General features: G+C 46.2%; 1 protein-coding gene across 1 annotated transcript in view; it reads left to right on the top strand.

The window, feature by feature from the left end:
• The first annotated feature begins 1,202 nt into the window (after positions 1-1,202).
• The window catches only part of LOC137363975 (coagulation factor XI-like), a 79,041-nt gene continuing 66,504 nt past the window's right edge, over positions 1,203-13,739 (top strand). The window contains exons 1-5 of the mRNA XM_068027619.1: positions 1,203-1,236; positions 2,195-2,322; positions 2,616-2,775; positions 9,699-9,864; positions 10,535-10,644. Coding sequence (XP_067883720.1) covers positions 1,203-1,236; positions 2,195-2,322; positions 2,616-2,775; positions 9,699-9,864; positions 10,535-10,644 — 598 coding nt within the window. The remainder of the gene's footprint in view (positions 1,237-2,194; positions 2,323-2,615; positions 2,776-9,698; positions 9,865-10,534; positions 10,645-13,739) is intronic.

Consider the following 13,739-nt stretch of genomic DNA (forward strand, 5'->3'; position numbering starts at 1 on the left):
ATTTTCTTTCTCTACTGTAAATATTGTCTACTGTAAAGTAGACAGACTATCCCCAGAGATGGAGACAGAGAAATCGAGGAAGGGAAGGGAAGGGAAGTGTCAGAGATGGACCATGTAAAGGTGAAAGAAGGGTGAAAATTAGAAGCAAAGTTGATAAAGTTTTCTCGTTCCGGCCGGGAGAGGGAGCAGGAAACAGCACTGATACAGTCATCAAAGTACCGGAATAAAGGTTGGGGGAGGGGGCCCGAGTAGGACTGGAGCAAGGAATGTTCAACATATCCCACAAAAAGACAGGTATAACTGAGACCCATGCGGGTACCCATTGCAACACCTTTTACTTGAAGGAAGTGAGTGCAGTTTAAGGAGAAATTGTTCAATGTGAGAACAAGTTCAGCCAGGCGGAAAAAGGTAGTGGTGGATGGGGACTGGTTGGGCCTCTGTTCAGTCTGAAAGCATGACCCCGAGCTTCCAGTTGCTGACCATTTCAACACACACCCCTGCTTTCATTCCCACATCTCTGTCCTATCAACACCTCTTTTTTTAATCGCTTGCCCCACCCCCACTTTTCTGGCTTAAAACCTATTACATTTCTAATATTTGCCAGTTCTGATGACGGGCTACTGACCTGAAATGTTAACTCTGCTTCTCTCTCCACAGATGCTGCCAGATCTGCTGCGTATTTCCAGAATTTCTTGTTTTTATTCACCACAACTCGCTGTTTTCTGTCCTTGAGCCAATTTTTTAATCCAAATCCTGATCCTCCGAGTCCAAGACACTAGATTTTGTTAACCAGCCATTTATGTGGTTATATGGTCAGGGATACAACATTTGTTACCGTGCCAATTTTGTTTCTATTGTCTTCAATGTTAAAGGAATCAGGCATAACACAAAACCAGCCCCTGGCTCACTGTGGGTTGGAATTTGTTTTCCCGCAGGCGTCGGGTCCCATGGCAATGGGAGGTTGGGGGGTGTCTGAAGATGCCTCCGGGAGAGGGCTGCCGTGCACCCTGACGCCAGGAGGGCCTGGCCCGATATTTCCTGGCAGAGGCGAGGCCTCATGATGACCTAATCCCATTGCTCGGCGATGGGACCTCAATTTGAATATTTAAACAAATTAAAATGAATGAATTAATGACACTCACTTTGCTGCCTGATGTCCCGCTCTGATCTTTGGCCTGATGCCTGGAACCCTGTTCGGCGAAATGCGGCACCACACTGGTGGGGAGGGGGGAGGAGGTAAGTTGATCAGTGTGGGAGGAGGGGAGATGGAAGCAAATTAATGTCATGTGTGTAGGGGATGGTGGGAAGGGTTGGAGTTGACCATTTGTGCAGTTTGGGTGGGAGGTCAGATGGTAAAGCTAAGTGTTTTGGGGGGAAGGGCAAATAATTAATTTAATTGTTTTTGGAGGGTGGGAGAGGGACAAAAGAAATGTATTTATTTATTTTTATTCACTTCAGCTTTAAATATTTACTTTTTCCAGTAGGGCTGACAGCTCTTTAAAAACGGTGTCAGCGCCTATGCACAGTCAGCTGATGCCATTGCTGGGGACAGACAGCTAGCTCTCTCCATGTGATCGGGGTGGGTGTCCTGCCCCGGCTATTTAAATGAGCTGCTGCATGGAGAATTGCAGTGGCTCCGTGACATGCCTTTTTTTTCGACTCCCGCCAAAATTGGCGACAGGCACATAAAATTCAGTCCGATGAGCCAATCACGTGCTACCAGCCAAGACCAATTTCAGTGCTTGAGTGCCCATTGTTTCTGGGTGCAATACCCCTATCTTGGAACTGTTTGTGCACTAAAACTGGGAAAGGGCACCCTGATATATTTCAGTTGTTGCGGCACAGAGTACAGGTTCTGAATTGTGACTCCTGATTCATGCTATTTGCTTACGCATCTATTGGGCAGAAAAGTTGCATTTGGATTATAAAGGGTGCGGCATCTGCTTTCAGGAGTGACTGGTGACCCTAAATCCAAGAATTAATCTGGCATAAATAACTCAAAATTGTGCCAACTACACAACAGGCAGCATTTACCTTCCAGAAGTCTGTGAATCAATATTTTGAACAAGGACAGAAAAATTATTTTATGCGTGCACATCTGTTCCATTTAAACATGCTTCCAAATTGATCACATTTATTTATATTTGTTGTTGCTTTCCCATCATTCATCATTTCCTGTTCCCATCTTTTTCAGCCTGTTTTGAAAGAATTTATGATGGTTTGGACTTTCCAGGAAATGACTTTCATCAGTCTATAGTAGCGGATGAGCACAATTGTCAAAGAGAATGTACAGAAGAGCCTGGCTGCCAGTTTTTCACTTTTGTAAAAGGAGAATATCACAATTAGCGACAGCGGTTAGTCAATTATTCAAATTACCTCGTTTCTACAAGGAAATAAAAAGACTGATCTTTACAACAGCTGCTTGCACCCTCACATACTTCATCTGTAATGTTTCTTCTGTCAATTTTTATCCATCTCTTCTAACTCAAAAGGGGTGTCTGCCAAGACTGAATACTTCTCCATAGTGTATACGACCAGCTCAGAGAATTAAATTCACCCAATATCAGGAGCAGAGAAAACATGCATAGACTGAATATGATTAATGCTTTTTTAAGTATTTCCACACCAGGTCATTAGCCTGTAATGTTTCTGTGATTCTTTTTAGCTTCATTTGCTACCTGAAAAAGAGTGAAAGAGGAACTCCACCAAGAATAAATATTCTTCAGAATGTTGTATCTGGATTTTCTTTAAGGGAATGTGGAGTCAATAACTCAGGTAATTGCAAAATGATTTTGCTATTTTCATTCTGAAAACAATGATGAGGAAACTAACTATCAATACAAATTTCTGTCACAATGCTTTATTCCATCTTTCTTATTTCTGGTAACATTCTCGACTTTATCCAAGAAAAGCAGATACTGTGTGATCTGATAGTGCAGTTAATTGATGAATTTGTGCATTGTGATTGATGTCCATAATTTTCAACAAGAGAAGGAAATTTCCTCCATGCGCCAGGAGTAAACCTTTCTTTATAAGGACAGGTTTGTTGCCCAAATAACTCACACATGAAACTATTGAACACGATAAGTTCTGGACCTCAATTAAATAGCTAAGGGAGGTGTTGAGTGATACTTTCCTACAGTTGCAGTCCGAGGAATGGCATAAGTGGCAAGAATTGTACAGTTTGATACAAAATTGGTTCAGATGAATAATTCTTTACGTATGATCCCATTCTTCCAGATACCAACCCTACCATGTTCCCAATGCAGCATCTTATTGTTTTTTTCAATGTTGACCAGTATACTGGCCTCATTCTCCTTTCTTAGCAACCTGTTCAATCTGCTGATCACTTTAAGTAAAGAAGTATTTCTGCACTTCCTTCCTGAACTTGCCTTTTATATTTCTCAACCTGTGCTGTCCTGTATTACTATTCATTATCCTAGGACAATGTGCCTAACCTTTTAGCCGCTAGCTCAAGGTCACTGTGGCTCTCAACTTCTCTGCCTCCGGATCTTTGCAGGGATCCATTGGGGACATGTGTGGGATCTCCCAGTTTGCAGCCCATTGGTGCATCAAGGAGGTAACCAATGCCCTGTTCAAGACATCCAGGGACTATGTAGGGTACCGAATAGTCAGGCGGAGAGGGCCATCGGCTTTGGGGCCATCGCTGGATTCACCCAGGGGCTGGGTGTGATAAAGTGCGCACATATGGTCATCAAGGCTCCCATGGAGCAGCCAGTGGCCTTCATCAACAGGAAGGATTTCAATTCCATGATTGTCCACCTGGTTGACCACTGAAAGTGGATCTTTCAGGTGTGTGCACTGTTCCGGGAAGAAGCCACAACATCTGCATGTTTCAGCAGTCCCAGGTGCTGAGCTTTTCTGATCCCCCATGCACCTTCTGGGATGGATTCTTGGGGAAAGCACTACTCACACCTGTGAGGAACCCTCACAATGCAGCAGAGGAAAGTTACAATACCTGCCCGGGGTCCACCTCAGCAACAACCTAGCAGGCCATTGGGCTGCTTAAGATGAAGTTCTGGTTCCGAGAGTAATCTGTGGAGCCCATCAGCAGGCACCAATGAGGGTCTCATGCATTGTGGTGGTCTGCCGTGTTCTGTACAAGCTCGTGTGTAGTGTGGGGAGGCCTTGAATAATGAGGACATCATTGATCGGCATTCTTCATCTGATGAGGAGGATGTGGAGGAGGCTGCTGAGCAGGTGGCACAAGATGAGGAACCCCTTGGACCAGAGGCACGGGAAAAGCTTATACATACCTGTTTTTGTGACCCCGATGCCCTTTCACAATCAACACAATAAAGGCTCACCTTGATGCAGACATGCTGTCAGCTCCTTCATCTCACACTCCATCGCCTAGTGCCCAGGTTCACAGCGCGCACTAACAAAGCTGAAGAGCTGACCAGACGCAGCCTGCTCTAGTGAGGGACCAAGGCTGTAGCTGACATCTAACAAGACAGTAAGAATGGAAAGGATGACCAACAACAGTGCCTCTAATGTTTATTGAGTGGAACAACATAATAATCCCTAAGCATGTACAAAGTCGAAACAGCCTTAAACCCTAAGTGTATTCAGGTGCTCTTCTTAACTCGCTTACATGTGCTGCTACCAGGTGCGACCCCTGCGCTTGCAGCTGCAATAGAGACAGGCAGCTGATCAGGCTGTCCCATGGTTTGGGATGACCTTGATGGCCGTCTTCTGTCTGCCCAAGGCCTGGAGGGCTCTGGCACACTGAGGGGCTGCTGCACAGGTACAGGACCCGCCTCTGTCGTAGTGGCTACTGGAGTTGCTGGTGTCACTGGCAGAGGGGCTGAGAAGCCGTGGTCCACACCAGGAGTGCCCTGAGAGGGTCCACCAGATTCAGAAGGTAACTGCTCCTCCTCCTTTGCAAGGCACACTTGTACCTTGCTGCTGACCTGAGAAGACGAGCAGCTGGTGGAGACTCCAGGTGTCTTGTTCCCCCTCTCACCTTTCCACAGCTGCGTAGAGCTCATGGTCAAGGTGATGGTGTGCAGATCTGCGCGCATCTCCGGCATCCACTGAATGGTCTGCTGGTTCTGGCTCTCCAGGAGGGTCACCATCCTCTCGATGGAGGAAGCCATGTGACACACGCCTGAGACATGGCAGCCTGGATGTGCTCCTCTATTGTCTGTGCTTGGGTGCACACCGCCTCTGGCAGCTCTACCAAATGTTCCCTTACCTCTTGCTGTATCTCCAGCAGTGCCACATTACCATTGACAGCAAAGGCACATCATCAGCCTGGGGTTCAGCATGGGTCTGGACTCCCACAATCCTCGGACTGTCACTGGCCTCAGCTGTCACAGCCTCCGTCAGCTGCTCAGGTGTGACAGTGATGTGTTCCCCAGCTTGTGACCCTTAATCTAATTGCAAGCGCATACCCACCAACGAGGAGCTGGTGGAGACTCCAGGTGTCTTGCTCCCCCTTTCGCCTTTCCACTGCTGCGGAGAGTTCATTGTCAAGGTGATGGTGTGCAGATCTGTGCGCATCTCCGGCATCCACTGAATGGTCTGCTGGATCTGGCTCTCTCAGAGGGTGATAGAGACGATAGAGGAGCCCATCCAGGCCAGGAGTATCTGTGCTGGTGGTGGGTGAGGGGTAATGATGTCTAGGTGCACCTTCTAGAATCACTCCTGTTCCTCAAAGGTGGATGGATGGCCCTGCTCCCTCCAGTTGCAGATGCTTTGAGATTACTGAGACCTGCATAAGGGAACACAAACATTTTGGGGTTCAGGGCTTCACATCTCCTCATTCCAACCATGCTTGATGTGGAGCTCCATGTGTTCAGTGGTGGGAACATGAGCACAGTGCCTCCTGTATAGGGCAAATGCACCTTGTGCTCCTGCAGTCATTCACTTACTCTCCTGTGATGGCACTTCTGTTTTGCCATCAGCAATCACTCAGTTGCCCTGAGACTCAGCCAGTTACAGGGCCGCCTCCTCTACCGGGGTCAGGATACACAGATCTGAGAGGCCTCCACTGGTCTTGGCCATCTCTTTATTGTTTTATGCCCATTTCTCCTGGAAGCAGAAGTTGGAAGATGGTTATTTTCCCCATGAAGACAAGTAAAACACTTATATTGGTGGCAGCCATTTGGTCCATGATGGGGGCTCACAAATGCCTCCTCCATATGTCTGCTCTTGAGAGACCTTATGGGGGTCAGCAGCTGACAGGATCTGCTGCTGCCTGACCACCTTGCCACTGACTGGGCGGTCACTCCCTCCCCACCTGAAACACCCTCTTGTGTTGCCACATGCAAGCTCCAAAGAGGAAATCAATATGGAGAACTCACCTTGGCAGAGTGAAGGAGGTCAGTGAACCATTTGTTGCACTGCACCCATGCTCGGGGGTGGCAGGGTGACCCCACAGCTGCTGACCTCTGCAATCTCTATCCATGCCTGCTTGGTCAGGCGGGCCAGTCTCTGCTTTCCATTTCTTGGGAAGAGGACCTCCCGCTTTACCCTTGCAGCCAGGAGAAGAACCTGCAGGGAGGCATTGCTAAATCATGGGGCCACCAGGTATTTTCCCTCTGCCATGGTTGCAGCAGTCTCCCGATCAGCTTCTTTGCGATCTTCTGCACTATTGGTCAGGTGTATGGGTCATCTGCATAATTGGTCAGGTGTACGGGTCTTCTGTGCTGTTGGTCAGGAGGAGAGGTCTTCTGCATTATTGGTCAGGCGGAGGGGTCTTCTGCTGTGTTGGTCAGGAGGAGGGGTCTTCTGCACTATTGGTCAGGTGTATGGGTCTTCTGTGCTGTTGGTCAGGAGGAGGGGTCTTCTGCATTATTGGTCAGGAGGAGGGGTCTTCTGCTGTGTTGGTCAGGAGGAGGGGTCTTCTGCAGTGTTGGTAAGGAGGAGGGGTCTTCTACGCTGCTGATCAGGAGGAGGGGTCTTCTGCACTATTGGTCTAGACTGGAAAATAGTGAATGTAACTCCTTTATTCAAAAAGGGAGGGAGACAGAAAGCAGGAAACTACAGGCCGGTTAGCTGAACATCTGTCTTAGCAAAAATGTTCGAAGCTATTATTAAAGACGTTATAGCAGAGCACTTAGAAAAATTCAAGGTAATCAGGCAGAGTCAACATGGTTGTGAAAGGGAAATCATGCTTAACCAATTTATTGGAGTTCTTTGAGGGAGTTACATATGCTGTGGATGAAGGGGAGCCGGTGGATGTATTGCACTTAGACTTCCAAAAGGCATTTGATAAGGTTCCACATCAAAGGTTATTGCAAAAAATAAATGCTCATGGTGTAGGGGGTCACATATTGGCATGGATAGAAGATTGGCTAGCTAACAGGAAAAAGAGAGTAGGCATAAGTGGGTTGTTTTGTGGTTGGCAAGATGTAATGAGTGGTGTGTCACAGGGATCAGTGCTGGGGCCTCAACTTTTTACAATTTATATAAATGACTTAGATGAAGGGGCCGAAGGTATGGTTGCTAAATTTTCTGATGACACAAGGATAGGGAGGAAAGTAGGTTGTGAAGAGCACATAAGGAGGCTACAAAGAGATATAGATAGGTTAAGTGAGTGGGCAAAAATCTGGCAGATGGAGTATAATGTGGGTAAATGACAAAGTTGTCCATTTTGGCAGGAAGAATAACAAAGAAGCATATTATCTAAATGGTGAGAGATTGTGGAGCTCTGAGATGCAGAGAGATCTAGGTGTCCTAGTGCATGAATCACAAAAGTTTAGTATGCTGGTACAGCGAGTAATTAGGAAAGCTAATAGAATGTTATCGTTTATCACAAGGGGAATTGCATACAAGAGGCGGGAGGTTATGCTTCAGCTATACAGGGTATTGGTGAGACTACACCTGGAATAATGTGTCCAGTACTGGTCTCCTTATTTAAGGAATTATGTAAATATGATTGAAGCAGTTCAGAGAAGATTTACTAGACTGATACCTGGAATGGGCAGGCTATATTACAAGGAAAGATTGGACATACTATGCTTTTATCCGCTGGAATTTAAATGAGTAAGAGGTGACTTGATTGAAACATATAAGATTCTGAGGGGTCTTGATAGTGTGGATGTGGAAAGGATCTTTCCCTTTGTGGGAGAATCTAGAACCAGGGGTCACTGTTTAAAATAAGGGGTTGCACATTTAAGACAGAGATGAGGAGAACTGTTTTCTCTCAGTGGGTCGTGAGTCTTTGGAACTCTCTTCGTCAAAAGGCGGTGGAAGCAGAGTCTTTGAATATGTTTAAGGCAGAGGTAGATAGATTCTTGATAAGCAAAGGTGTGAAAGGTTATTGGGGGTAGGTGGTAATGTGGAATAATCAGTTCAGCCATGAACTTATTGAATGGCGGAGCAGGCTCGAGGGGCCGAGTGGCCTACTCCTGCTCCTAATTAGTATGTTCATATGGTCAGGCAGCATTTCAAACGAGGCAGCAATGCATGCAGGGTTGGAGGCCCTTTAAACATGGTCCAGCACCTGTCTATGAGTCAGCTGACACCGCCACTGGCGCCTCGTTGCCCACCTCTGCTCTTTAATTGGATGGGACCTGCAGCTCCCCTAAGTTAATTGGCCAGCCGCCATTGTGTTCTGCTCGCTGCATGATGCTCGTGTGGAATCAGCATTGGCTTCCAGTGCTGCTGCCAGGACCTGCAGTTCTGAACAAAATTCAGCCCTTGATCATGGCAAAGCTCAGTGGTGACCTCCTTTGGTCGCAGTCCCACACTTAATCAATACTGTAATGAGTATATCATTCCAAGCCCAGATTTTAACCCCAGTCCAACTGATGTGATTTTAATTGAGAGAGGGATGAGTGGCAGACGGGACCTATCTAGGTCTCTGCAGCATGAGGTCAGGAGATTTCAACTCGTGGGACGCATCTGCGTGCTTGCTTTAAGTCTCCTGTCTGAACACAGTGGGAAGTACTAACTGGCCGATGATGGAAACAGGATTCTGGGTGGCAGGAGGCCATTGCTGGGAACTCAAAGGAATGGACACAGGTCTAAGGTAGGGAGGGGAAAGGAAAGTTACAAGGTTTCCTTGTGGGTCTTGGAGGATCACTCCTGTTGGCCCCACAACACAACTAAAATAATAAAAGTAAATCGAACTGCTCTGGATTTCTTCTGGCACCAACTCTTCTTGACAACAGGTTTGGTCTGGTGGGGAAGCCATGACAGCTTCCCTCACGCAAGCCTCCAATTAGAATTGGAGTTGGGGCCCCAATGACAACATTGGAGTTCAAGCTGCATATCTAAAGCAGGAGCCTGCTGCCTTCCATCCAGTGTCCCTTTCGCCTGATAAAAAGATCAGGTTAACACCAGGACTGGCAAGAATGCAACAGTATTGGAGCTGGAAGAGGCATTCTAACGACCTGTTCACTGTATCCCCACTTAGTTCCTGCGCCTAATAAGACTGCGTTATAGTACAAACTCCTTAACACACTGAAGATGGGCAATTAGGGATGGGCAATAAATGCTGGCCTTGCCAGTGACGCTCATATCCCACGAATGAAATTTTTTTTTTTAATGAACTATTATGGGATATCAATAAGATTGCAGGGCTCACTAATGTCACAAAGGTTTTCCTTTTTAAGAAAAGGTTGTTGCTTTAAATTTTATTTAATTGTGGTTTTAGTTTTGTATCTACACAGTGGCTATCATTCAGGAACTGTCCAGTTTGTAAAGTCACATATTGTTTGACTTAGTTTCAGAATGCACAGCTGATCTTTTTGAAGACATAGATTTTCCTGGAAATGACATTACTTGGGTCCTCACACCTGATGCTACGTTCTGTCAAAAAGTTTGCACTTACCACCCTCGGTGTTTATTCTTCACCTTTGTGAAAAAAGAGTGGAGCGCTGACCAGAGAAGGTAATCTGGCAGCTACCTGCGTTTAGTAATGTGTTTAAACTGATAGTTTCTTCCAAAAAAATTCTCATATCTGGTAATTAAATTCCAGTCAGAAGTAGAATCATAGAATCTTACAACACAGAAGGACGTCATTCGGCCCAGTGTGCCTGTGCTGGCTCTTTGGTAGAGCTATCCAATAAATCCCACTCTACTGCTCTTTCCCCATAGCCTCACAATTTTTTCTTCAGTATTTCTCACTTTTAGCATGATTTGTTCGATATTAGTCCAACTTTGGGTCAGTTTTGTTATATATATATATATATATATATATATTTGGTTACATTGTTTCTTACTTAAATGGAATTGATTTTTTGAATCCATCCTTGTTGAGGAATAGACTGTTGTGGATATTCTTCTCACAAGTACTTATACGTTATGTTGTAATTAGCGTACTCGAAGAACTGTGTAAGACGGCATTCATTCCCTGCATTGCGTGTCATTGACAAACTGTACGCACTCAAACATATAAATATCATACGCTACCAATCAGGGAGGATTTTCTTCTGTGCACTGGGGGAAATAAAATCATGCTACATTTATTTGGTTAAAATTTGTTCTCGTGATACATATGGCTATCAATGGATTGCAGCACTTTGATTCACAATATTATTTATGATTCAACATTTTCCAGATTTTACTGTTATTTAAAGGAAACTAGAACTGGCAAACCATCAAGAAAAACAGAATTACAGAATGTTGTGTCCGGATTTTCCCTCAAATGGTGCAAGAACTTGATAAATCGTAAGTAAACAAATTAAAAGTCACATTTAGATTCATTCTCATATATCGTTATTTAAGAGTATATGAATGAATAAAAGTTATTGGGCTAAAAGTTTGTTGGCAACAATTTTCGGGCGAGGAGGTCATGACTCCTGATATGCCCATAACCGTTCCTGTTGAGGCAGGCAGCGTGCAAACATTGTGCTTCCTCCTCCTTTGAATGATTGTGGTGTTGGGCCAAGCGGGTCCTGTGCTGCCAGTTGGCTGAATGCTCAGCAAGGTCAAAGCAGTGCACAGCTAACCTGCTCCTCTTAAAGGCAATCGGCCTCTCTTAAAGGGGAGGTGCACTCAATGGAATGTTGCTGACTGCCCAAACTGACACTGGTTGCAAGGAGTTGCACAAATAGAGCATCAGGGAACAGAGATGCATCGCTGGAAATACTCAGCAGGTCTGGCAGCATCTGTGTGTCTCTGAAAGCATTGAGGATGACGGTAAGTCCTGCCATTTGGCCCTTCCCAAATCCCATCTCACCCCCATCCTGTTATCTGGCATGGTGAGCAAGCTGCTGATGGTGTGACCATGGACATCAGGCTTTCCAACTCACCCTCTCTTCCCTCACCCTAACCCTCTCATCTGATTTTCTGCTTTCAGACACCCAAGAACTGCTGCTGCCAAGCCACATCATAGAACACAGAACATAGAACAGTACAGCACAGTACAGGCCCTTCGGCCCACGATGTTGTGCTGAACCTTTAACCTACTCTAAGATCTAAGTAACTACCTACCCTTCATTCTACTATCATCCATGTCCCGATCCAAGAGTCGCTTAAATGCCCCTAATGTATCTGCTTCTACTACCACCGCTGGCAGCACATTCCACGCACCCACCACTCTCTGTGTAAAGAACCTACCTCTGACATCTCCCCGAAACCTTCCTCCAATCACCTTAAAATTATGCCCCCTGGTGATAGCCCTTTCCCCCTTGGGAAAAAGTCTCTGGCTATCCACTCTATCTTTGCCTCCCATCATCTTGTACCCCTCTATCAAGTCACCTCTCATCCTTCTTCGCTCCAATGAGAAAAGCGCGAGCTCCCTCAACCTTTCTTCGTAGGACATGCCCTCCAGTCCAGGCAGCATCCTGGTAAATCACCTCTGCACCCTCTCTAAAGCTTCCACATCCTTCCTATAATGAGGCGATCAGAACTGAACACAATATTCCAAGTGTGGTCTAACCAGGGCTTTATAGAGCTGCAGCATAACCTCGCGGCTCTTAAACTCAATCCCCCTGTTAATGAAAGCCAACACACCATACGCCTTCTTAACAACCCTATCAACTTGGATGGCAACTTTGAGCGATCTATGGACATGGACCCCAAGATCCCTCTGTTCCTCCACACTACCAAGAATCCTGTCTTTAAGCCTGTATTCTGCATTCAAATTCGACCTTCCAAAATGAATCACTTCACACTTTTCCAGGTTGAACTCCATCTGCCACTTCTCAGCCCAGCTCTGCATCCTGTTAATGTCCCGTTGCAACCTACAACAGCCTTCCACACTATCCACAACTCCAGCAACCTTCATGTCATCGGCAAACTTGCTAACCCAGCCTTCCACTTCTTCAAGTCATTTATAAAAATCACAAAGAGCAGAGGTCCCAGAGCAGATCCCTGCGGAACACCACTGGTCACCGAGCTCCAGGCTGAATACTTTCCATCTACTACCACCCTCTGTCTTCTATGGGCCAGCCAATTCTGTATCAAGACAGCCAACTTTCCCTGTATCCCATGCCTCCTTACTTTCTGAATGAGCCTACCATGGGGAACCTTATCAAACGCCTTGCTAAAATCCATATACACCACATCCACTGCTCTTCCTTCATCAACGTGTTTTGTCACATCTTCAAAGAATTCAGTAAGGCTTGTGAGGCATGACGTGCCCCTCACAAAGCCATGCTGACTGTCTCTAATCAAACTATGCTTTTCCAAATAATCATAAATCCTGTCTCTCAGAATCCTCTCCAATAATTTGCCCACCACCGACGTAAGACTGACTGGTCTATAATTCCCAGGGTTATCCATATTCCCTTTCTTGAACAAGGGAACAACATTTGCCACCCTCCAATCATCTGGTACTACTCCAGTGGACAGTGAGGACGCAAAGATCATCGCCAAAGGCGCGGCAATCTCTTCCCTCACTTCCCGTAATATCCTTGGGTATATCCCGTCTGACCTCGGGGACTTATCTGTCCTCATGTCTTTCAAAATTTCCAGCACATCCTCCCTCTTAACATCAACCTGTTCGAGCATATCAGCCTGTTTCACGCTGTCCTCACAAACGACCAGGTCCCTCTCACTAGTGAATACTGAAGCAAAGTATTCATTAAGGACCTCCCCTACCTCCTCCGACTCCAGGCACAAGTTCCCTCCACTATCCCTGATCGGCCCTACCCTCACTCTGGCCATCCTCTTGTTCCTCACATAAGTGTAGAACGCCTTGGGATTTTCCTTAATCCTACCCGCCTAGACTTTTTCATGTCCCCTTCTAGCCCTCCTAAGTCCATTCTTCAGTTCCTTCCTGGCTACCTTGTAACCCTCTAGAGCCCTGTCTGATCCTTGCTTCCTCAACCTTAAGTAAGCTTCCTTCTTCCTCTTGACGAGCTGTTCCACATCTCTTGTCATCCAAGGTTCCTTCACCCTACCATCCCTTCCTTGCCTCATCGGGACAAACCTATCCAGCAGTCGCAGCAAGTGCTCCCTAAACAACCTATACATTTCTGTCGTGCATTTCCCTGAGAACATCTGTTCCCAGTTTATGCTCCCCAGTTCCTGCCTAATAGCATTGTAATTCCCCCTCCCCCAATTAAATATTTTCCCATCCCGTCTGCTCCTGTCCCTCTCTATGACTGTAGTAAAGGTCAGGGAGTTGTGATCACTATCACCGAAATGCTCTCCCACCGAGAGATCTGCCACCTGGCCTGGTTCGTTGCCAAGCACCAAATCCAACATAGCCTCCCCTCTAGTCGGCCTATCTACATATTGAGTTAGGAAACCTTCCTGGACACACCTGACAAAATCTGCTCCATCCAAACTATTTGCACTAAGGAGGTTCCAATCAA

This window comes from Heterodontus francisci, chromosome 1 (assembly GCF_036365525.1).
Source record: "Heterodontus francisci isolate sHetFra1 chromosome 1, sHetFra1.hap1, whole genome shotgun sequence".
Classification (NCBI taxonomy): domain Eukaryota; kingdom Metazoa; phylum Chordata; class Chondrichthyes; order Heterodontiformes; family Heterodontidae; genus Heterodontus; species Heterodontus francisci.